The sequence below is a fragment of the Macrotis lagotis genome, chromosome X (assembly GCF_037893015.1).
Source record: "Macrotis lagotis isolate mMagLag1 chromosome X, bilby.v1.9.chrom.fasta, whole genome shotgun sequence".
Lineage (NCBI taxonomy): Eukaryota > Metazoa > Chordata > Mammalia > Peramelemorphia > Peramelidae > Macrotis > Macrotis lagotis.
In genome coordinates this window covers 310,711,257-310,736,822 of record NC_133666.1, presented here as the reverse complement: position 1 = coordinate 310,736,822, position 25,566 = coordinate 310,711,257, and the positions used below count along the sequence as shown (strand labels likewise).

The 25,566-nt window shown below is 34.0% G+C and overlaps 1 protein-coding gene across 3 annotated transcripts in view; it reads right to left on the bottom strand.

Annotated features, from left to right (window-relative positions):
• Nucleotides 1-25,566, bottom strand: part of PIAS2 (protein inhibitor of activated STAT 2) — a 114,893-nt gene that overhangs the window by 45,935 nt on the left and 43,392 nt on the right. For 2 of the 3 annotated variants that reach the window (XM_074202831.1, XM_074202832.1), the window contains exons 3-9: nucleotides 21,852-21,936; nucleotides 14,865-14,915; nucleotides 14,666-14,756; nucleotides 12,233-12,367; nucleotides 8,203-8,308; nucleotides 6,250-6,323; nucleotides 3,231-3,391 (exon numbers count right to left, since the gene is read on the bottom strand). In XM_074202831.1, the coding sequence (XP_074058932.1) occupies nucleotides 3,231-3,391; nucleotides 6,250-6,323; nucleotides 8,203-8,308; nucleotides 12,233-12,367; nucleotides 14,666-14,756; nucleotides 14,865-14,915; nucleotides 21,852-21,936 (703 nt within the window). The remainder of the gene's footprint in view (nucleotides 1-3,230; nucleotides 3,392-6,249; nucleotides 6,324-8,202; nucleotides 8,309-12,232; nucleotides 12,368-14,665; nucleotides 14,757-14,864; nucleotides 14,916-21,851; nucleotides 21,937-25,566) is intronic. The other variant, XM_074202833.1, reaches the window with a different exon arrangement.

The window sequence follows — 25,566 nt, the reverse complement described above, 5'->3', positions numbered from 1 at the left end:
GACTGACCTCAGACCCACAGTATCAGTTACTCTACCCATTCTAAGAAGGCACATACAGTGGTAAACCACATGTGGTTAGCTTAGCTCTGGTCTCATAGTTAACCTGAAGATGATGTAACTGGTGAGAGACCAGGTATCTAGGTATGAAACAGTCATAAAAAATGGAGGCACTTTTATTATCTACTATTTAGGGAAACACAAATGCAGTATGTTCATGATAAGAAGAACCAGCTAGAGTTCCCATACTCCAAAATACATTGACAGTGAAGAGATCAGTCATGAAAAGCATCCTTCATCCATATATCTGGTGATACCAAAGACAATCTTGGTTTTTTTAATACCATTAACTGCAGAAAAGGAGAAAATTCCTGAAGAAACTAATGACAACAAAGAGCAAAAGATTGTCATTTCAAATGGCCTCCCTTCTTCTGTGGGATTAGAACATACCATTTTACCTTAGGTCAAATTGTTCCCCTGGCAAATGGGAAACCCTTAGGAATGTTAGAAATGATCAAGCATATCCCATATCAAATTGTGCTTTCCTTTCTAGTGTATCATCAGTTAGTTACTAAGAGAATAGCTTCCTTTGCTAAATGACAGTCTACTCCCAAATACTCATCCATTAAATATGTAGGAGTTTGGTGATAAGAAAAAGACAAAGAGGGGCAATTAGGTGGTGCAGTGAATAGAGCACTGCCCCTGGAGTCAGGAGGACCTGGGTTCAAATCCGGTCTCAGAAACTTAACACCTAGTTGAGTACCTAGTTGTGCAGCCTTGGGCAAGTCACTTAACCCCCCTGCCTTGCAAAATAACAAACAAACAAGCATCAACAACAACAACAAAAAAAGAATGCTCAATCTCATAAATACTGGAAAACTAGAAAGCAATGTGACAGAAAATAGGATGAGACCAATATTCCTCAATAAACTTAAAATGGATATATGGGACCTGAAAATTAAAGATCAACCATAAAAAAATTAAGAAAAGCAGATCATATACCTTTCACATCTGCAGTAAGCATTTTTTTTGCAAGGCAAATGGGGTTAAGTGGTTTGCCCAAGGCCACACAGCTAGGTAATTATTAAGTGTCTGAGACCGGATTTGAACCCAGGTACTCCTGACTTCAGGGCCAGTGCTTTATCCACTGCGCCACTATAGTAAGCATTCTTAACCAAAAAAAGGAATAAAAGAAATTAGAAAAAACAATTTTGAATACAAAAATAAAAAGCTCTTGAACAAAATTAATTCTTCTAAGATTAAAAAAATAGTTGAACATTCAATTTGGATCAATGTGTATCATGGAAACAATGTAGATACTGTCAGACTGCCTTCTGCAGGGGGTGGAGTGGGTGGATGGAAGTGAGATTATGGGGAAAATTGTAAAAATTCAAAAATAAATAGGCGAATATGGAAAAATGTTTTGTTATCAAATTTCTTTTTTTTAAAAATTTTTGAAAGGCAATGGAGTTGAGTGACTTGTCCAAGATCATACAGCTAAGGTAATTTTATTTAAATGTCTGAGGCCAGATTTGAATTAAGGTCCTCCTGACTCCATCCACTGTACCACTTAGCTATCCATATCAAATTTCTCAGATAAAGATCTGGTATTCAAGATTTTATATATAATCCCCACAAATATCATCAGACTTTTTTTGAGGTTATTGTTTGGATTTTGCCGATTGCTTTTTCTCTTTTCTCCCTTTTTCTTAAAAAATATACGTTACTACATGGAATGGCTACCTGGAAAGGAAAGGAATAGAGAAAATAGTAAATTCAAAAACAAAAGATTTCAATACATTTTTTAAAAAATATCACTTATAATTTTACAGAATATGTTCAATTAAGTGATAGGATTAGTTGCAAGGAATTCAGTAGATGCTTCTCTCCATCTCAACTCCTTTATTTATCCTTTACTTATTGAGTAACTTCAACAACATAAATGTTGATGTATATTTGATCACCATGTTTTGCTAGTTCCTCAATCTTCCTCAGCTTCAATGTTGCACCTCATTCAATCTCACATTTACATAAGATTAATAACACTGTTTTTTCATCTTCATCATCAATCAAAAATGTTCTAACAAAATGACAAAATTCCTTCTTCCAACTATAAATTACTTCACTTTTCCTAAATTCCTTCTTCATCAATACTGTTACCCTCTGTCTGGGTTTACTTTCCTCCTTTCCTAATCTTGACATTATAGTTAGCTAATTCAATTCTATAGTTGTTTTTTTTTGCTTTCAAATCCCTTGTTTATTTCTCTGCAGTTGAATCAGGATTATAAAAAACAACATCTAACTAGCTATCAAGAGATAATTAAAAGATTCTAACTTGAGAGAAATATAGAGAACACATAGATCCACACCAGACATTCTAATCCAGTTCAGTTTATCTGACTCCCATTGCCACAATATAGTTTGATTTTTCCTGGGAGGAACAAAAGATGAGATGATTTAAATTTACACAAGCAAAAATGTATAGATGGGATGAACAGACGGCTAATAAACCCAGAATAATACTTGTACCTCTTGTAGTCTGAAAAGGTTAGGTTAAAAAAAAAGGTCTAAGTCAAGTACAGTAAAGTCACTAATGCAAAAAATGTACAGGCTGAAATATAAACAGGTTTAGAATTAGGCTTAGATAAATGAATGTATGATAAACCTTATCAGTTGCTAAGGGAAAATAATGTGGTTTTGGATACATAACTATTCCTTCAAGAACAGTGTTAAAGCTGGTACCTGAACTTTCCCATACTAGTAGACACTAAGCTTGGTTAGAGTCTGGGTCTAGTGTGGCATTTTTATATTTCATTCTTACATTTAACAGTCATTCTCAATTCCTCAATTGCCATTTGAGAACACTTTTATTTAACAGAACTGGTAAAATGTAGTCTTACAGAGATGCTAGGTGCGTTCATTAACCCTCTAAGGTTCTCTGAACAAGGAAACAAGAAGATCAATAAATAGATAAGTATTATTTTTCCTTTTATCATATATTAGAAAATATGACTTTTCTAAGTATAGAGAAAGGAAGCTGTAAATCTTGCTCATCACAAATCATTAAAAGAAATAAATTAAATCTACTTCATGAATTAAATAAATCTAAGAAATATTTTTTACAATGATCAAGAAATTCTTCTTAAATTAAAAGGCTCTTTTTTGCTACCTTGGTCAGTAGGTTGCAGATTAAGAGAAAAATGTCAATAAGTAAAGGATAGGACTAAACTTACCCATCTAGTATTAGACTTTCATAGGCAGCCTTTTTGTCACACACAGGACAAATCCAAGTAGGCTTCTTTTCATTCATTTGTAGGTAAAGAGCTGCATCAAAACATTGCAGATGTGTGCATGTCACAGCACGACATGGAATCGTTAGCCTCATTTTTCCTAGCTAAAGGGATACAAAATGGAAAATATAGTTCAAAAACAAAGTTGCTCTTTTATTTTATCTTAAAGGAATACAGTTATAAGAGAATCCAGTTGTGTTAAATAAAATTCATCCTTCCACAAAACAATATACAACAATATTTCACCAAGTTACTAATAAATAGCAATACAAGTTTAACCACAGCAAGCAAATCAAGAGAATTATCTATCCATTTGGTAAGATATACTTTGGATCAAACTGAAACCCAAAAAAACTGTAAAAATTTCACAAGACTACTAGTTATGCTATTCAATGTACTGTTAAGTGAATAATGAATGGCAGTTAAAAGAAGGACTCTAAATCTTCAATAACCATTTAGAACTTTTATTTTTCCCTCTTCATGGAAACTAGGGATGTCACATTTAGCACTGTATTGTGTTGTACAGATTTAAAAAAAAAAAGATTATTGGTTTCTTATTTACTGCCCTTATTTAATGTATTGGAAAAACTTAAATCTTTTTATTTTCTAATGTTCTTTAGATATAAATCACTAAATTACTACAGATGCCTCATTATGGGATAAAAATAACACTGACAAGCTAACACAGATCCCTCTAACCTTGGAAGGCTCTAATCAAAGATTCTTGATCTTTTTTATCAGAATACTTTGACAATGTGGGAAAGACAGTGGTTTTCCCTTCTCAGAATGACTCCCTTCTCAGAATACTTATGAGTTAGTTAAATGCATGCAATTCCAAAGAAATCCAAATATAATGAAATATCAATAGAATCAAGATATCTTAAGAACAAGTTCAGGAGTCTCAGGTTTCTGAGAATTGCTATTTTAAGTGATAGGGCAAAGAAGTTCTTAACTATATTGAGGATTACTCAAGGATTAAATCTTCTATCCTAGCAAATCATAAATAGGAAAAAATGCAAAATGGCTTGCAGACATTTAACAAGTCTGTTTGTTTCCTAAGTAACAGAGGCAGAGAAGTCATATAAGTTATAGACCATCCAAAAACATAATATTAACTAACTCATAATGATCTCTGTCCAAAGACCAATAAATTGATACACTATTTAAAGAAGTAAATATTCACACTAACATTCTTATGATAAATGAAAACAGAAAAAAATGGAGTCAAAGCTAAATATGACAGCTTAAGACACTTTTGATCTGTCATTCATCTTTAATGACTCCATTGATCAATATTCTCCCTATAGTACCATACAAGTCAATCCACTGATGTTTTATGATTAGTGTAGCAGTATTTTTGTCTAAAAGAAACATAGTTTGGTAGAAGGAATACTAAATTTGGAGACAGAAAAAGCATGGATTAATCCTAGCTTTGACCCCTATCAGATGTGTGTTAATAAATAAGCAAGCTATTAATAACCTTCATGAATTTTCCTCATTGTAAAATCAGTCATTACTGATACTATTTATCACACAAAATTGGTGAAACAGAAAATACTGGACAACCTAAAAAATGTCAAGTTATCATTACATCTATGGTCTTTTCTTCTATTCTGGGTTGTCTTAAAAATTGCTCCTTGTGGGCTGCAACTATATACTGTGAAATACACATGGTAAGATTTGAAGAGTGAATGAATCATCATTAATTATTATTAGGTATGTAAAATTTTAATTTCAATGAGATGTTATTGACCAAGTTTTTTTTTACAGAAATGGAGGACTATGACTGTGAAACATGGCATTTTGCATCTGCTGATTAATTTACCTGAATTCTTCCTCCCTCCCACCCACCCACTGCACCCCTGTTTTAAAAAAGTTACTTGTTATAAAGGATGGACCCTACAGGAAGAGAAAGGGAACAAGGTAAGTAGGAAGGATTCATTGGATATAAAAATAAATATAAAATAAAAAATATGGAAAATTTTAAAATATATAAATATAAAAAAGAAAAACTCAAACATTGAAATTAAAAAATACTATCAGAGGATTCTTTTAAAATTCTAAGGCTGATTTTAGTCTGTCTTTCCTTTCACCCTCTACAATATTCTTTTAAGTCATTACCTCCTATAATCAGTTTGGTTATCCTCAAATGATTCATTTAGATATTAACCCCAGTAAAGAATAATTAACAAGATAAATCTCCTGCACATCCCTAAATCATAGTTAATTTAAGCATTACTCCCCTCTATTTCAACAGACAAATGTAAGAGTTCTGACAAAAATATAATTCTTTTTTTCAAAAATATAATTTCTTAACTAATAGTTTGTCAAAAGTTTCAGAATACTTTTATTTTATAGTAGATGCTTTCTTATCTATGAGAAATAAGAATCATATCAATGTAATATCATGAAATAACAATGTTAAACAGGGAATCCCAAGGGAAAAAAACTGGTGCTAGATTCTAGAACTCTTAAGAACTCTGGATCATTATAATGACCAATTATGATTACAGAGGAATGAGGATGCTCACCCTGACACAGAGGTGTTGGACCATAAAATGCAAAGAGATGTACGTTTTTGGAGAAGGACAATGTGGAAATTTGTTTTGTTTGATTTTGCACATATGGTACGAAGTGTAAGAGAGAAAATGATTGTTGATTGAAAATAGAAAAAAATGCTTTAAAATGATGTTGAAGTAAGTAATGTTTTAAGGAATAAGTTAGTTCCACACAGGAAAGAACTGAACCAAGTAGAGTGAGGTGGTAAGGAATGTTTATTTAGTGAATTTGGTCAAAATAGGGAGTCAAAGCAGGTCAGAAGATTTCTATCAAAAGGTAAGATGTTATTGTAGTGTACAGCTACATCTTAAGAAATTCAATGGTTGTAATCATATGGTACAGTATATGCCTGCAATCTTTCCACAAGGTAAAGGCTTTTGGGATATCTTGTGGCTTTACTTACAGGACACATCAGTGATACCCGAAGACTGGTTGTAGCAATTTCACTGTCAGGATCTGCAGTGAGCTTCTCTTTAACTTTAAAAACACAAATAGAAACCAATGTTATCCAGGCACAGACTGCTTCAGCCTGTAAAGAGAAACTTTCAAATACTGCCAAAAGGTAAAAAAGAGAACTACAAGAAATGCTGGGAGTGTGACACTGATTTTAATGTCAGTCACAACTCCAGTTTTAGCTTTTTAAATACCTTATTTTATAATAAATTAAAATTCAAGTTCTTCAAAAACAATGACACAAATAAAACTTTCAAGACAGTTCACATGTGACAGGTTATGGGATACACAACAGAAGTGAGCAGACATCAATAATTCTTTTCTTATATAAATATACTTAAAACTGCATTTACTATTTCCTTATATTGAGTTAAATTCCACACTAGAATCCAAAGCTTACTAAATTTCTCAATGAAGGGGGTACCTGAGGTAGGAAGTAGAGAATATAGATATGAAAATAAAACAATTTTTCAACTTTTTAAAAAGTTAAAATAAATTACCATTCTATTAAGCTAGTATGTAGAGTGAGGTAAAAGTAACCATTCTCATTAAATGACATAATCCTCCCCAAAATATCCCAAGGGATGCCAAATATTAACAGTTTCCTTCTACTAAATATAATTCATAATTCATTAAAAACCCTAACGATTCTCAACTTTATCTACTGCTGCCAAAAACAGCTGGATCCCAAGCAGTTGGCAGAGAAGAAATGAATAAATTTTCCTGATCTTTAGAGAACTTGAGTATATTCAGATGTGGGCAAGAAAGTCAACACTGCAATGAGGCAAATATCAAGGTTTGGTATCCTGGTCTTTGACTTCACAATACTCTACCATACAGGATTCTGTTTTCACATCCCAGTCTTCTCCCTACATTGATCCAATCCACAATTCTAATCAAGAATAAGTGAAAAATCTTTCCTTAGAAAAGAAAAACACATCCTGTCTCTACAACAATGCTCATTTGTAAATACTGACAAAGTAATTTCCAAAACATCCAAAGATTAACAGAAAACTCAAATAACTGGAATTATGAAAATGGCTACTTAAAAAAAACAAGCATTTTTGTGTACTATATTCATATGAAATACAGAATAATAGGAGATGAAATTATTCCTGTCAAATACTACCTATAGGGGTGGCTAGGTGGCGCAGTGGATAAAGCACCGGCCCTGGAGTCAGGAGTACCTGGGTTCAAATCCGGTCTCAGACACTTAATAATTACCTAACTGTGTGGCCTTGGGCAAGCCATTTAACCCCATTTGCCTTGCAAAAACCTTCAAAAAAAAAACAAGCCCAAATACTATCTCTCATTAGGGCTAAATTAAGAATTCCTATGTAATAAAAAGCAATTTTATTTACTGGTCAATACATCTTTAAAAGGAACTTGCTTAGAAAAAAAAAATCTCATGTATTCATTGGAACATCATATGAAATAAGTTGCTGTTTTCAGAACTATTCATTCTAGAGAGATTAATAATTTACAGTCAAAATCACCATTACAATAAGCCTTTATCAAAACAGGTCAAAGACTGATCCCCAATTTTCTTTCGAATCAGACCTGAGATTAGTGAGGCAGTCTTAACATAAATTTTATACTACTTAAGTTACTGTAGAAGAGGGATTCCTGTAATACTAGCCTCTGCTGTGCTTCACAGGAATGAGAGCTATAAAGGAACTGATAAGATCATAAAATTAAATCTCCTCATATTAGAGATGAGGAAATAAAGTCCCAAGAGAGCTTCCAAAACTTCACAGTGCTCCTTTGTGCAGCAGAGAATAGTAAAGTCAGGATTCCAATATAGCTCTTCTTTAACTCTAAATTCAAACCCACCCTGATTCAGCAAAAATTAAACAAAAACTCACAAATGTTCCATGCACTCAGTTTCATACACATTACTTACTTAGAGCTCTGGAATGATCAGGGTTTCGAATACCTTTCATTTTTAATCTCTGCAGCAACATGGCTGATGTCAGTTGTCGGACAAGATATACAGACATGGAGTAATTCTATAAAAAAGATAATTTTAATTAAAGATGAGAAAGAAAATTATTATAATTACATGTTCAAAATTAGTTTTCCATGAAACCATGACAACTCAGACCAAAAAAAAAGAAAAGCAGAGAATAAAAGGAAAAAAGAGAAAAGAAAAAGAAACCTCTTTCAGAGAAACTGAAATAGAATTGAGAAACTCAATATAATCAGATGCTTTATATTCAATTGTCAACATATCCATGGAAGGTACTGTGGTTTAAATGGGGACTCCTAATCCATACATAATGATTCTTGTGAGCCACATAATGATTTAGTTTGAAATGTAATATTACTGGTCTTTTAATGTCTTTTTAAATTTATTTTGCCAATTATTTTTCAATTACATTTTGATCTGGTTCAAGCAGCACCCAAGAATGCTGTGGACTGCAACTAGTCCTGGATCACATGGTAGATACCTGTGCTATACAGTACTGCAAGTTCAGAATTCCAAGTTATAATTCTGACCATAATAATAACTATCTGTTACATATCTCAGGGCACATCATTTAACTAATTTTGTAATTGAAGTGATAAATGATTCTTCTCTCTGGGGAAAAGAGATAGTAGACTAAACACAGGTTAAACTAGGAAGAAGCAGTGGGGAATATAACTAGGCACCAAAAAATAACTTAGTAGAATTTCATTACCCTGACATCTGTACAGAGAATTCTCACTCAGAGTGGCTATGAACAGATAACTTGTAAATATGAATTTGCTTTTTTCTTTCAAAAATTCAACTTTTGTATATTCAGGATATCCCCAAAACTTTACTTTTGTTTACAATGTCTTTATTTCATATATCTATACAACACATGTATAATATTACATAAAGAAAATCCACTGATATCAAAAACAAAAGGCCAAATTTTGAAAATGAAGACAATAAACAAGTTGTCACAAAGGGCTGACCAAGTAATACTTTGATAATTCTATTACAAAACTGTCCAACATAGAATTATTTAATCATCTACATATTTTGTGAGCTTTTCCAAAAATTATGATGTTCTATACAATTAGGCTATATTTTTTGCAAAAAAAAATTTAAATTGTAAATAAATTATCATTCATAATATGGTAATTGTATATGCCTAAAGAGAAAAGTAAGCTGATCATCATACAGATTCAGGGCTTCATGGAAACATCCATCTTATTCAATAATGAAGATATAAAGAAAACAATAATTACTTGACTATACTTATTAGTTTAATTTGCCTAAACTTAATAGTTCTATTTTTACACATTTTTGAAATGTTCGTTAATGAATTTTGAAGTTCACAATAATTAAATTGGTTTTTTAAAATAAACTGATCGGGGTGGCTAGGTGGCACAGTGGATAAAGCACAGGCCCTGGAGTCAGGAGTACCTAGGTTCAAATCCGGTTTCAGACACTTAATAATGACCTAGCTGTGTGGCCTTGGGCAAGCCACTTAACCCCATTTGCCTTGCAAAAAAATAAACCTAAAAAAGTAAAATAAAATAAAATAAACTGATCATTTGATAAGATTGGCTTATTCAAAATAATGTTTTCACAATCAATCTTGAAGATCTAGTCTTACCTATCAATAATCCTAGAAACGAGCAAGAGCAGAAATTACAATGGAAGTGAAAAGAGAAAGTGAATGCATAGCTTAAGAAGACTCATAATGATATCCTAATAGTATACAATATGAAGAGTATATTTTTCCATTTTCATCTTTGATACTGTGATATACCTGGGAAAAAAATTCTTCAAAAATGGTATCACAATTTCTTCATCTATAAAATGGGAACTATCTCCTTGTCTCACCATAGGGTCAGGAAGCATGGACATGGTTTAATTGTAAAATAAAAATCCTAAACATCAGTTTGAAGGAAATGAGGTTAAGATTGTAATGCATGCTAGGATAGCAGAGAGTCAGTACTTCTGGCTAATGTCATCTACTTAAAGGAATGCTATTCTGGGTAAACAAGCTCCTAAATGACATCCTGTAAGGTAATTTTTAAATGTGTCACGTACTAGGTAATCTAAGGAATATAAAACAAATATTTATAAATACCTTTTAATAGTGATTTAACACATCTGCAATGTTTTCCCCACAAGGGGCCAATTTTATCTGTTTAAAACTTTGATACTTTTCATAAAAATGTAACAAAAAGTTCCTGCAAAAGCTTTCAATTTACAGGATACTGTTTTTAAAAAGTAAAATCTTTGTAGCCCATTTCATTTAAAATGATAATTTCTTCTCAGAAAAATGAATATAATTTGTTTTCTTGAGTTGATGATGATGATGATGATGATGATGATGATGATTTGTCCTTCATTCTCGAAAAAGACATCAGGGAGGTGATGTCATGACAAGCACATGTATTAAATTTGACTGAGGGGATGCTGTGCTAAGTCACCAGTCTCACTTTCTCCTCCAGAGTTATCTGGATCCAGTGGCCAGATATGAATCAGGACAAGTGGAGATGGCCCTGGATATGAGGCAGTCAGGATTAAGTGATTTGTCCAAGATCACACAGCTAGTAAGAGTCAAATGTCTGAGGCTGAATTTGAACTCTCATCCTCCTGACTCCAAAGTCAGTACTCTTATCCACTGCACCACCTAGCTTCCCATTCTTTGTAATCATATATTTAATTCTCTTTCAATCTGTCTAGTCTTGCAAACCTTTCTTTTTCTTTATATAGACTAGTTAGATGGCTGCACAAAAGATCATTATACAGACCTTAGTTGCACTCCTTACTTTAAAATGGAAGGGTCAGTGAGGAAGGAGGAGCAGCACCTATGAAGACTTATTGCTAAGTGTTTCATTTGCAAGATTTTGGGTCTGGGAATGGCAAGTTGAGATTGCATAGTTTTACTAAACTTAGTTTCTTTATTCTTTATTTTCTTATTGCTGGCAATTGCAAACTTTTCATTACCCAGGATGACTTTTTATTATAATTTAAAATTTTTTATTTCTACTTCCTTTTTTAAATATTAGTCATTTCCTGAAAATCACTTTCTATATAACCAACAACAAAAAAAATCAACCAAAACAAAGTGAAAAAGCCACACTGTCTGCTGGAATAGTCAGCATTAGGCAACCATATCTGACCAATTACAATGGGGAGAGAAGAGACAAGTGTGCTGCATCAACCATCTTATAGAACAAAAGTTGGTCTTTGCATTCTCTTGAATTAGACATTCAAGAAGTATTAACAGGAAAATAACATTAACTGAAACCACTTAGATAGTAGCTCAATAATTATCATGCTTACTCTTCAAGATAGCAACATGGTATATTTAGTGGACCAAAAAATCAGCCTCAGTCAGAAAACATCAAGTCAGGAAGACTTGGGTTCAATTCTTAGCAAAGATATAAACTGGCTATGTGACCCTGGAACAAATCATCTAGGCTAAAACTGTAAATTACAGATCCACATTAGAAGACAGTTTTCAGAATCAAAACTCTATATCAGTGGTTCCTATACTATGGTTCATCAATCCTTCGAATGTCCTGAAACCCCTTTACAGAGTCCTTAAAGGTCAAAATTAGTTTTATATTAATACTAAGGGATGTTATATTATACACCTATTAAAATACTCTTTCATTTTCTAACTTCTTATGTACTTAGTCAAATTTTCCTAATATTCTTCAAACAAAAATAATAGATTAAATGCTGAAGAAGATGAGAATCAAGCTTTATTCCAGCCAGACTTTAAAGAGATTTGCAAATAACATGCAAACGACACCACTCTTTTCACTTTTTGGGGTTGGAAGAGGATATAGCTATTTTTCATTAAAAATGTTATTTCTGTTAATGTACAACTGATTTGTTGTGTTTTTAAAAGGATCCTGAGTCCAAAACTTTTTAGAATTGCTGCTCTACGCCAATAAATTCATAGGTCTGAATAAAACAAACAAAAAAATTTTACCTTTCCAATTTCAGATGCCCAGGAAATGGAAATCTGGTTTGGCACAGCAGAAGATAACCTAACTAGAGATGTAATATTTAAGGGGCGTCCCTGGCGTTTCTGTTCAATTCCATTTTTTGGAGGTGGTGCATATCCCTGCAATAATGAGAAAAATAAATGAATTCCCTGGAGAAAAAACAAATTTCCTTTCTTAACTACTAAAATATGTTACAAGTATGTTCTTATTAGCTAACAAAAATGAATGGCTAAAATTTAAAAATTTCTTTTTCAAAGTGAACTATAAATGGAGGAAAGGAGAAAAAGGAGAGATCTCCCTCCCCCCCCTTCCAACTTTTATATCTGTTCTTCCATGGTTCTTGCATTATGTGTATGTGCATATAAATACGATGATAGGAAATATTTAAAGGGAAAAAGGAATAGGTACAAATTATATATGTGTTTATATATAAACACAAACATTATATATACGTGTATATAAATAGGAAATAGTTAAAGGAAAAAACCCACAAAGAACAAACTATTCAGTGTGTGTGTGTGTGTGTGTGTGTGTGTGTGTGTGTGTGTGTGTAAATTAATCAATGGATGTGCTGTATCTTATAAATTTTACATAGTCATAAAATTTAGTTACATACAATTACGGTTAATTCTCTGAAGAAAAACTGAGTTACTGTTGTGTCCCCCTCCCAAGCCTATCTGGGATATTTTAGCCTTTAATAATCTGACTGAAAACACCTTTAGCTATACTCATCAAAAATATCTTTACAGATCACAATTTTAACATTACTTTGCTTGAGTTGTCAAGATGAGAAAAAGCCTTATCAAAAAAAAATCAAGGCAATTTCCTATTAAGACAGTAAACAAGGACCTAACTTTTGAATCCTATATTCACTGAAAAAAACACAAAAGAGTAATGTTTCAGGGAAAGAGATAGTATCAGGGAAGAAGAAGAACCGTTTGAAAGAAGATAAGTTTTCATCCTCTGTGCACAAATTTTTATGATTGTGAGATTGAGACAACACCCTAATCACTTTCTACCAATCTCCAATTCTGGTCTGCTGCAAGCACAGAACATCTACTAAATGATTGCTCATCTTTGCTTGACTGTCTGACAGTGATTGAATTGGTACAGTGGGGAAGTTGCTGTCATGAAGACTGCAGTCTCTAAAAAATACATCATTTAAGGTTTTTGCTCTCTGAATTGGGCCATATATCCAACATATCCAACAATAAGAACTCCACTCCTAAAAGAATAACTACCTCCTAGGCAATCATTTTTTTCCACATGACTTTTCATGGAATCAATAAACAATGCTGATTTGGATGAGCCTATAGTCAGCTCCTAGTCAATCAAGCAGCTTATAGGAGCCCTCAACTGAGAAAGAAATTTACTAGTTTTCATGGGCTTAAGGTCATAGGTATCGCAACCTACAGAATGAGAGACGAAAAATTGGGAAGAACATTCACTGAAGATGATGGAAAAGGAATGGAGAAAGAAATGAGGAAAATTTAGAAAAGAATAAAAAAATTCTCAACGAATACTTCAAAGCTCATCTCACATGTCAAACTCCTCAATGAAGTCTTCCTTGGAAAGTCCCCTACCTACCTTAGATTTGACCTCCTAGTATTTTTAATTTCTTTAAAGCATTTATGATATTCCAATTTATATTAGATTTAACTAACCTTCTAGATTACAAACTCCTTTAAAGAGAATAATCTTTTCTTCATTTACTGTATTTCACACCATGTTTATTTCTTGACTGAAGGAATAAATATTTGAATTGGATAAAGAACACTAACTTTTCAATATCATTTGACTTATTTTATAGGTAGTAAAAACCACTGAACAGAGAGATAGATTTATTATGTTTGGAAATAAAAGTCACATATGACTCTCCATAAATAAGAGTGTACTCATAAAAAAATTCATGTGCAAATGAGATAGGATTAGCCTGTGATAATATTATTTATTTCTGAACATTCTAAAAATAAAATGCAACACTGATTGAAATAAAGACCACTTTTCTAGAGACAGAAAAAGGAATCTCTTTGAAAGGAAAAAAAGGCACATAAATACTTAAGTACTGAGATTTAGAAAAATCTGATTTAAAGTTTTTGGGAAAGTATCAGCTATACTTCCATAATCAGTTAATTTCTACAAATGAGTTTTACCTGAATTAAATTCAAGAAGACATTTCATAAATCACAAAGTATAAATGCTTATAGTTATATTTTCAACTTTGGAAAGAAAAATTTGTATCCAAAAAGCTTTCATTCATGATATTCCAGATTACATTTTCACTCAGAATTGTTGCTTAAACCTATTCCATAATTTTTGAACATACTGTCACATTTTCCATCTAATCACGTGTATTTATTTTAACACACATTACATAAATTAAAGAAACAAAGCAGAAATCTGAATACTCAACTTACTGGCAAAGGAAACAGCTTTCCATTTACTTTTATGCACAGACTATTGGGATAATTATCCTCTTGAGGACAGCTAGTCTCTGCTAGGCACAATCTGTATTCAAAGAGAAATCATTCTTTAAAAGTATAATCAAACATTTAAAACAGGTCTGAAACTGTTTTAGTCAGTGTAAAAATATTAATTTAACAATATCAAAATCACCTTAGCTGTACTTGGACAGTATAATCTCTTCTACCACCTGGTAAAAAATCCCTGTTGGAAAGAAAGAACCTTGGTTAAGGAAGTACACTTGGGTGTTTTTTCCCCCAGTGAATATTTCTTATATTAGAAACTTTTTAACAGATAGCATATTCCTCCAATGACATTTTCATTCCCTCTCAATCTCATTGGTCAAATAATCCTTAACCAATCCAGGATAATTAAAAACATGGACATTTATGTGGAAATTTGAAAAATGCTTTAATTATGGCACTGGATACTCAAGGACTTTTATGATCAATATTCAAGGAAAACCTTTAGTTTCATAAAAATTTTTATTTAGCATTTCCAAAATACCCATTTGTTCCATAGCCAGAGAATGCTTTGTTAACATAAAATGTGTATTGTCAGCCCATAGATAGCTGGATTTGACAATGTGGATTAATCAAATTAAAGCCATAACCATTTTTGGAAAATCAAAATCAAAAGCAAGAAAGATGGTCAGTTGCTTCAACTTCTATTAAAATTATGTGGTTAAGTAATATAGCTTCTAGATGGAAGTCTGATGCTGTCCTAGAAAATAAACACCCTTAAAAAGTGACACTCCTTGGGGGTGGCTAGGTGGCACAGTGAATAAATCACTGGCCCTAGAGTCAAGAGTACCTGAGTTCAAATACAGCCTCAGACACTGACCTAGCTGTGTGGCCTTGGGCAAGCCACTTAACCCCATTGCCTTGCAAAAACCTTAAAAAAAAAAGTTACACTCCTGAGCCATAGCTACTGTCACTGTAGCTTCACTTTCCACTCCAATTAAGTGAATTTTCTTAATGCCTTCCAATAACCATAACTGCTCCTACCTTTATGTTTATTCATAACGTTTTCTCTTGACAATAATGGCTAACTTTTAAATAGGCAAATTTCCTATTCTTCAATACTCATCTCAAGCCAACAACTCCTCTCTTCCTTTCCTGACCACACATGCCACTGTTTATTCTTTATATTTTGATACTTCAGGCAATAAAATAAAAGTTATACATACAAGATCTTACAACATACTATTTTGCATTTTTTTTCCTTTTGTGGTATATTCATTCTTGCTTTTCCAACAATGATGGGAGCTCTAGGCTCAAGGCAAGTCATACATTTCTATTTTATCTTGCAGCATCTTGAGGACATGTTAAATAAAACTTAATGAAAATGAATCAAGCTGTCACCAACTCCCTATATATGACATGCAGAATCAAGGAAGAAGTGGTAGTAGAAGAGTAACTTTTTTTTTAATACTTTTGAGGCAACTTTCTATTAGTTAATACTTAGGTGATTTTTATTTCCATTTCTATTCAACTTGAGAAACATTTAAGTGATGAATGCTTACTGGGTACCATGTTATGCTGTGGAGATACAAAAAAAGACAAAAAATTCCACGTTTCAAGGAGCTCACAATCTAATATGCAAAGAACTATATAAAAACAAGCTACAAACAAAATAAAACTGGAAATAATCTCAGAGGGAAAGCAGGAAGGAAGAGTAAAGTTTCTTGCAAAAGGTGAAATTGTAGTTAAGACTTCAAGGGAGTCTTACAAACTACTATTGGAAGTTTCAAAATGAAGTCATTTGGGGGGTGGAGTGGACAGAATACCAGTCCTGGAGGTCAGGAGGCCCTGAGTTCAATTCGGCCTCAGACATTTGGGCAAATTTTTTAAAAAGATTCAAATGATTATAAATCTCTGAATGAGAGGAGTGCAAAAGCGAATTAGACTAGAGGAAGAAAGACCCTCATCTTGATCAGATGGTTCTGTGTCAATGAGGGGAAGAGTTGGGAAGAGCTAAAATGCTTCTTAGAAAAATAAGGACTTATTATGGTCATATGAGGGAGATATTTAGCAGATGAGAGGATCTAGTATAGCTAGTCCTAAGTAATAAGACTCCCAGAGACCCTGTGACCCAGCCCATAAATATACCAAGACTACTCTGGCAGAGATCAGAGAGAGAGAGAAGTTTACTTTATTAAGAGACTAGTCTTGGGTGGGGGGGGCGCCAGGTGGCACAGTGGATAAAGCACCGGCCCTGGAGTCAGGAGTACCTGGGTTCAAATCCAGACTCAGACACTTAATAATTACCTAGCCGTGTGGCCTTGGGCAAGCCACTTAACCCCATTTGCCTTGCAAAAACCTAAAAAATAAATAAATGAATGAATGAATGAATAAATAAAAAGAGACTAGTCTTGGAGAACATTAAGCCAGACCAAGAGTCAAACAGAATTATATTGAAGGCACAACCTTAAAATAAAGAACTTGACTGTTCTGAGATGAAAAAGGAGCACAAGACTATAGCCAGACCTGGGACTTAAAGGTAAAAGCTGGGTAGTTTACCAGAAGCACTCTAAACCCAAGCTTCAGACAGGAACTGAAGACTGAAGGAGAATCATGACATGAAAAGTCTATGAGCGGATGTTTAGGTATGTGACTTAAAAGAGTAATATGAAGAGGAAATACACATGTAATAGTCTCTCAATTATAAAGTCTACACCCCCAATTCCCTCACATTAAAGTAAAATTCAATTGTGAACTTGAAGCAACGTGTTCTGGATTAAAAGGGGGAAGAAAAAGAAACCCTGCTAAACTTAAGAGCAAGAGTTGTAAAACTCAGGGTCCAAAAGTTAATTTTTTTAAAAAGAAATCTCACTTCTTCTGATACTTGAATAGTGATTTTCTGTATTTCACCCTGATTTTGTCACACTGCAATAAATGTATAGCAGTTTACTTTCGAATTTCCTAAGGCTATTAATAAGAAATGTTATATCTTAGCTTCAAATTTGGGGGGGGGGGCTATTTTAAACATGCAAAGTTCAGAAAACTGTCAAGATGATCTCCATATTAATCTGTCCTAACCATATGCACCATTAAAATTATAGGTCCAATGAATCCCTTAGAGAACCACCAGTCATACCCTAGGCAAAGTGAATATTCACTTCCCCAGTCTTTACATACCCAGTACTAGTTTTTCTTTTCACATCGTTACACAATGTTAGAGCTAGAAGGATTTTAAAGATTATCTAGTCTAACACACTAATTTCACTGGCAAGCTACACTTGGCACTGATGTTTGTCACAAGCAAATCATTTGTGGAGGCCAGCCCAGCAAATCTGAGAAAGTTAAATGCAGAAATTCAGGTAAGTTAGCTGAGAAATGTGTCTTTTAGAGTAACTATATTACTTCTATTCTGTTATAATTTTCCTATGGTAAAAAAGACAAAGGTAAGATGTCAAATGAATATTTTTTTTTTGAGACAATAATGTCAACCCGTTTTTCTCCAATAAGATGCCCCACTGTTAGATATAAATGAAATTCAGACAAAGACCTCTTTTTAGTCAAGGGCTTGAAGCTACTTCCCTGACCAAATCTTTAACCAAAGCTGCTATCAGGGCAGCCAAGTAAAGCGATTTTAGGTTTACCCTCTTATCCCAGCTCTTGCATGTGCTAAGCATAAATGAAATATCCTGCAAGAAGTGTAAATAAAATGGAAAGTCACTAGAGGAAATAAGGATTTTGAGTGTCAAGCTTTTATGTTATTTATCTTGAAAAGTAAGTCAGGCCCCTTATCACCTAGATTAATCACTACACAATTTACTGCCTCAGGCTTCTCCTTCCTTTCACTTCTCATTACAGCCAGATAACCTCTACCCATCAGTAACTTTACTGTTGTAGGAGGTCCCATTATCAACCTTCAGATGATGAGCCTTACCAAGTTAAGCAAGTCCTCAGATAATAAACACCCCGAGCCATGGTGAACTGGTATGTAAAGCACTGAACTGGTATGACACTGATCCATACCAAGATGGTATAGGATTTTAGGCAAAAAATGACTAAAACAATTACCCCCAAAATACTACACTGCATAAATGACTGTACTGAGAAACCTTCAATGACAGAATAAAATCAATTAACAAGCCTTTATCAAGCATCTATTAAGAGCTTGACATTGAATCAGGCAAAAATACAAAGATAAAAATAGTTACCACCCTTAAGGAGATTTCATTCTATTTGCCATCCTATTAGGGCAGTATTAAAAGTTCTTCAAACTCTGGTCTCCATCTCTTCCACTGTTTCCTTTTACACAAACTGTCTATGTGAGCAGAAATAGTCCACAGTCTTTGAAACAAAGAGGCTCAAAACTTAGGCTCAGGGGTGGCTAGGTGGCACAGTGGCCCTGGAGTCTGGAGTACCTGGGTTCAAATCCTGTCTCAGATACTTGATAATTACCTAGCTGTGTGGCCTTGGGCAAGCCACTTAACCCCATTTGCCTTGCAAAAACCTTAAAAAAAAAAAAAAACTTAGGCGCAGTTCCACCTTCTGAGGATGCTGAGCTGCCTTATTTCTGCTTAAATAATATTTTCCTTTAAAAATATGAAAGTAGGGGTGGCTAGGTGGCGCAGTGGATAGAGCACCGGCCCTGGAGTCAGGAGTACCTGAGTTCAAATCCAGCCTCAGACACTTAATAATTACCTAGCTGGGTGGCCTTGGGCAAGTCACTTAACCCCATTTGCCTTGCCAAAAAAAAAAACCTAAAAAAAACTAAAAAAAAAAACCAAAAACCAAATAAAAATATGAAAGTAGCTTTTGTGATGGACTTATCATAAGGAATGTGATCCACTCACGACAGAGTTGGAGGTGATAGAACACAGACTGAAGCACCTTTTTCATTGTTGTTGCTGTTGGGGGGGGGGGGGTTGCAGGGCAAATGGGGCTGGGTGGCTTGCCCGGGCCTGCACAGCTAGGTGACTGTTGGGTGTCTGAGGCCAGACTGGGACCTGGGTGCTCCTGGCTCCAGAGCTGATGCACTGTCTGCTGTGCCACCTGGCCGCCCCTATTATTATTATTGTTTTTTTTGGCTTTTGCAGGGCAGTGGGATTTGGGGTGGCTTGCCCAGGGTCACTCAGCTGGGCAATTGTTTGGTGTCTGGCATTGGATTTGGGCTCGGGTGCTCCTGGCTCCAGGACTGGTGTTCCGTCCACTGCACCATCCGGCTGCCCCTATTATTATTATTTTTTTAATTTTTTCTCTTTCCTTTACTTTATTGCTCATGAGGGTCTATATTTTCTTGGGGGGAGGGATATTATGTTTACTCTTAAACAAGAATATTTAGTAATGTATAAAAAAACATCATTTGTACAAAAATAAGAATAAACAAACAAAATCAATATTTTCCTTTAAAGTTCAAGTAAAATAATTTCACCCTCTATGAAAACTTCCCAATCCATCACAGATCATCCCACTCCACTGAAAATCCCCATCACAGAGTTGTTCATTTCATCACAGAGTTGTTCATTTCAACAGTACAATAATCAAAGACAATTCTATAATTTGTGATGGAAAATGCCATTCCTATTCAGAGAAAGATCTATGGAGTTTAAATGTTGACAAAACTTACTATCTTCAATTTTTAAAAATTGTCTTATTGCAGGGGAAGCTAGGTGGCAAGGTGGATAGAGTAACTGCTCCTGAGTCAGGAGGACCTGAGTTCAAATTCAGCATCAGATTTAATTAGCTAGTTGTGTGACTTTGGCCAAGTTATTATCTTATGCATTGTCTTTTCTCTCTCAAATTTTTTTTCTGATTGTATTTGAGTCTTCTTTCACAATATTATTACTATGGATCTATATTTGGCATGGCTATATATGATATAGTCTATATCAGATTGCTTTCTGTCAGGGAGAGAAGGAGAAAAAACTAAAACCTTGCAAAAAATGATTATTGAAAACTAGCATTGTACATAGTTGGAAAAAATAAAATATTTAAATAGAAAATAGAAAATTTTCATTACTTAAAATCTGTCATATAAAAATTTATTCTTAGCTAACTTTTAACATAAAAGTTTACATGAGGATTCCACAAATTATCTGTTACATTGCATTTTTATTTATATTATTAAATATCTGCCCATTATATTTTAATCTGACTTGAGTCCCACTAAGGAGTTTTGTTAACCAAGAGTTTGATACCTCCGTTATAAAGATTTGCTCAAGCACCTACTACAGAGCTTTCCAATGGGGAGAAGAGTGGAGGAGATACATGGAAGAAAGGGGAAAATATTTCAAGATGAACTACCAGTTTGCTACCCAGATTATTAACTATGTTGGAAAACTTAAAAACACTAATTTACTTAACCTTCCTAGGCCTCAGTGTCCTCATTTGTAAAATGAACAGGTTGATTTAATGACATCTGAAGTCTTTTCCAATGCTAGATCATTGATTCTATGATGCAAACTTTTATAAAACCCAATACATTATTTTCCTTATTCCATGAAACTGAAAGGTTTTCCAATACTGAAAGTTAATTTTAATGTTTTATAGCTAATAAAGAGCCAGATTCTATCATAACACTACCAGAAGCAACCCATCAAGAGACAAAACTAGCCACAGGCAATGTTTCATTAGCCTTTATCGAGATCTCTATCTTCAACAGAGATAGAAAATTAAATTCTCTGTGGAATTTACAGAACATTTAGAAGTTTGATGAAGGCTTAAAATAACTGAAATAGAGGGGAAAATATTTAGATACACATACTTCTATACTAAGCCTTTTGAAAATTCTGAGTTTTAAAAATTTTTTTAAACATTTTCCTTTGCTCACTTTTTAGATCTACTTAATTTTACTTAGTAGTTAAAAGACCTGTTTCTACTTTAAGTAGCTATTATTTTTTCTAAAGATACAGAATTACTTTAAAGTTTGTTCCCCATTTATTCTTTAAACAATTTCTGCTAAGTATTTTTATTAACCAAGGCCACTGAATTCAGTAGAAATCACAGCACTTTATTTATTGAGTCTTGGCATAAAAAAAGTAAATCTCTGTCTACCAACACCTCCAAATATAATTATATACATATATAAACTAGTCAGATGGCTAACAATAAGGGAATTTTAGTATTCTATCTCTAAAGAGAGAAGAGCCCCACACCCACTGAAATATATTTCAAACCCTTCTCTTACCTGGAAATGCATATTTCTCTTACTTGTTGAGGTGTCAGTGCAAAAATAAAAAACTTCTCTTGAAATCTCTGAATACTGCTCTGAACTGGAGAGAAAAAAATACAGTGAAAGATGACCTTTCAATGAAATTCTGAGAATATAAAAGCCAATAATAGCCAGACACTGTAGTACTTCAAAATTCTTAGATTATTTATTACTTAAACACACCAACAAAGAACTAGTCAGAATGAATGCAATTCAAGGTGGGAAAATAAGGGTGGAATTCTTTGAAAATGTGTTGCAGGAAATTTAGCAATCAATTATTCCTCGTCCTAAAAGCACAATAGAAAGTACAAAGTTACAATTATAACAAGCTCCTTCAAGGTAGTAATATTTCATCTCTAACTATGTCATCTAATGAAAATAGTCAAGATACCACATAACAAAGCTAGCAGGAAACAAATGATTTGATATATAGGAATTCTATTCATTTGATTTGCTGGGAGGGAAAAAAAACATTAAATTCTCTTGAATTCAACTAACGTAGTTATTGAAATGTACAACAAACCAGTAGCAGGATCTGAATTATTCTATCAATGTTAAAAGTGAAAGACTGATGGGGGATACTAAACTTTTTGATATGACCATGGATATTACTGAAGACTCAGAGTCTGCTTAGGATTCTAAGAACTGTTCCCAAAGAAGCATTTTACTGCAGTTAATAAAAGGAGAAAATCCTAAATATAGATGCTACAAAGAGCCCAAAGCCTGCAAAAATAAAATGCTGCTCTGCAGCTGTAAGATACAGTGGACAAAGCTCTGAGTCAGGAAGACCTGAGTTCAAATGTGATCTGACATTTACTAGCTGTATAACCCTGGGCAAGTCTCTTACTCAAATATAAAATAAGTATAAGTGCTTAGCAAAATGTCTGGCTCACAGTGGATGCTTATAAATGTTTGTTTCCTCCCCATTCTCTCCAGTCCAACAATAAAGTACCCAAAGGAAGGAAAGCTATAAGCACAGTAAAACAGATAGTAGGACTAGGTATACTGCCATCATAAGCCAAACCTTATCCCATCTAATCATTCAGTCACAAATCCTAAATTCAAATATCACAGAATACCAGTTATATGAACCTAGTCAAATCACTTCATTGTTCTGTGCCTCAGTTTCTTCATTTGTAAAATGAGGGGGTTGGACTCAATGGCCTTTAAGGTTTCTTTTAATCTCTACATTTCTCCATAATGAGAAGCTGTCATAGAGTGGATCATATCTTCTAAAAAGTAAACTATTATAAGTGGGAGGTACATTGTTGAAAACAAGTATGCAGCATCATTCAAGCAAAGATATGCCCAAGAATCTTTTTTTATCCCAAAATTACTACTACAACTCCCAAAAGCATTTAAAAGAAAATATAGTATAGAAGACATAATATAAGTTTAACAGTACACATACAGATATCCTCTAGACCTTAATAATACAGAAAGTTGAATTCTGGATTCTAAGTACCATTATTGGCAAGAGTATACTTAAGCAAACTGAACTTACATCAAAATCAAAATCTCAAGGGGATGATATTTAAGTTAAATTAACAGGCAATGTTCATTGTCTTGGTCTTTTAAAAAAAATAGCTATTTATATTCTTCCAACCCCCACCCCCCAAAAAGTGACTTAAGTTATTTCCTCTACTCTTGTCAATTATGGGCTGCCCCAGTTTTCTTATCTGAGTCTGGAAGACCTGGATTCAAGTTCTACCTCAACATACATAATCTGCAATGGTGGAGGAAATTTCTTAATTGGACCTGAAATTTCTTTGTACAGAGAGCTCCTGGGTGAAAAAAACTCTCTCCACCAAAGCAAATTGGTATCTTCCCCCCACAATTTAAGACACCTGTCTTAGAACACTGGGAATTGATGTATGTAGGGAAATATGTGTGTGTGTGTGTATCCATCATCAATCACCCTCTTCCTTTCTCCACACTTTTTTCTCTTTAAGTATTTTGGGCACCACTTTTTTCTGGTTTTCTTCCTATCTATATGACTATTCCTTCTCTGTCTCGTTGCTAAATCCTCCTCTAGGTCATATCCTCTAATTATAAGGTGTCTGTTCAGGTTTCTGTCCTGGGCCCTCTTCTCTTCTCTCTCTAAACTACTTCACTAGGTAATCTCATCAGCTTCCATGGATTTAATTACCATCTCTATCAAACTACCTTCAAATCAACCTTATCCTGCAATAACCTCTCAATCTTGCATTTCCAACTGCCTTTCAGTCATCTCAAACTGGAGGCCCAGTACACATTTTAAACTCAACATGTTCAAAACAGAACTCCTTTGTCTTTCCCCCTAAATCTCCCACATATCTTTCTTTCTCTATGACAGTAGAAGGTACCATGAATATCTTAAACTCTCAGACTTGCAAGTTAACTGTCATCTCCATCTCTTCACTCTCTCATATTCAACACAACACAACCAGTCAATTTCACCTTTGCAAACAGCTCTCCTCTAACAACCTGGTGCAGGTTCTCATCATCTCATGCATGGACTATTGCAATAAACAGCCTGCTGCTGGGTCTGTTTACCTCTAATCTCTCTTCCCATTTCAATCTATACTCCATTTATACACCAAAATGATTTTCCTAAAGCACAGATCCAACCATGTCACTAACCTATCTGATAAGAATCCAGTGAGACTCGATGGCCTCCAGAATTAAATTCAAAATGCTGTTAAACATGTAGAGTCCTATTAGCCATACCTAGCCCCTACCTACCTTTGTAGGCTTCTAACATCTTGCTCCTCACTACATACTCTTTGATCGAATAACACTGGCCTCCTAGCTGATGGAAAAACAAATCATTCCACCTCTAGGTTCCAGGCATTTTCTCTGGCTGTCCTCCACACCTAGAATTCCCCCCTCCCATTTCAGTTTACTGGTTTCCATAGTTTCAAGTCCCAACTTAAATTCCCTCTTCGACAGGAAGCCTCCTTTTCTAACATCTCTTTTTTCTTATGCCTTACCTCTCATTTTATTTCCTATTTTTCTTATATATTTATGTGTCTTATCTCCCTTTTAGATTCTAAGTTCCTTGAAGGCAAAAACTTGTCTTTTGCCTCTTTCTGTATTCTCAGAGCTTAGTACAGTGTCTGGTACAGAGTAAATGATTAATTCATGTTTAATGAATGAATATACATGTATATACACATATACATACAAATATATAGATGTAGACATAGACACAAAAGTAAATAGAGCCTTGGGTAACCCTCTAAGTTGCAGACAAGATGTGATTTTGCTTTGGCGGAGCGAGTTTGCTCATCCAGTTACTCTCTATACTAATAAAATTTCAGATCCAGAGCTACCCCCCGAATAAAACATAAAATAATGCCCATTAATTATATGGCAAACTTGACCTAAAAAAAAGTTATCCATAAAAATTCAACATATAATTAACAATATTTGCCTTCAAAAAATCAAGAAGGAATTTTAGGGGAATGTTAATCATGGTTAAATTTTCTTTCTAAAGAAGACCTCAGAATCAGAAGTGTGAACAGATGTCCGTCCTTTCCCCCCCTCAATATATTTCCTCATAGTTGTAGAAACTATAAAGAACTTAAAGAGAGTTTAATAAGATGACTGACTTTCTCCTCTCAGTAGAGAGGTGGAATGTGTACAGAAGCTCTCAATCATCTGGCTTTACCAAATATTTCTCAAGTAGGGGGACAGAATGAAAAGGGAC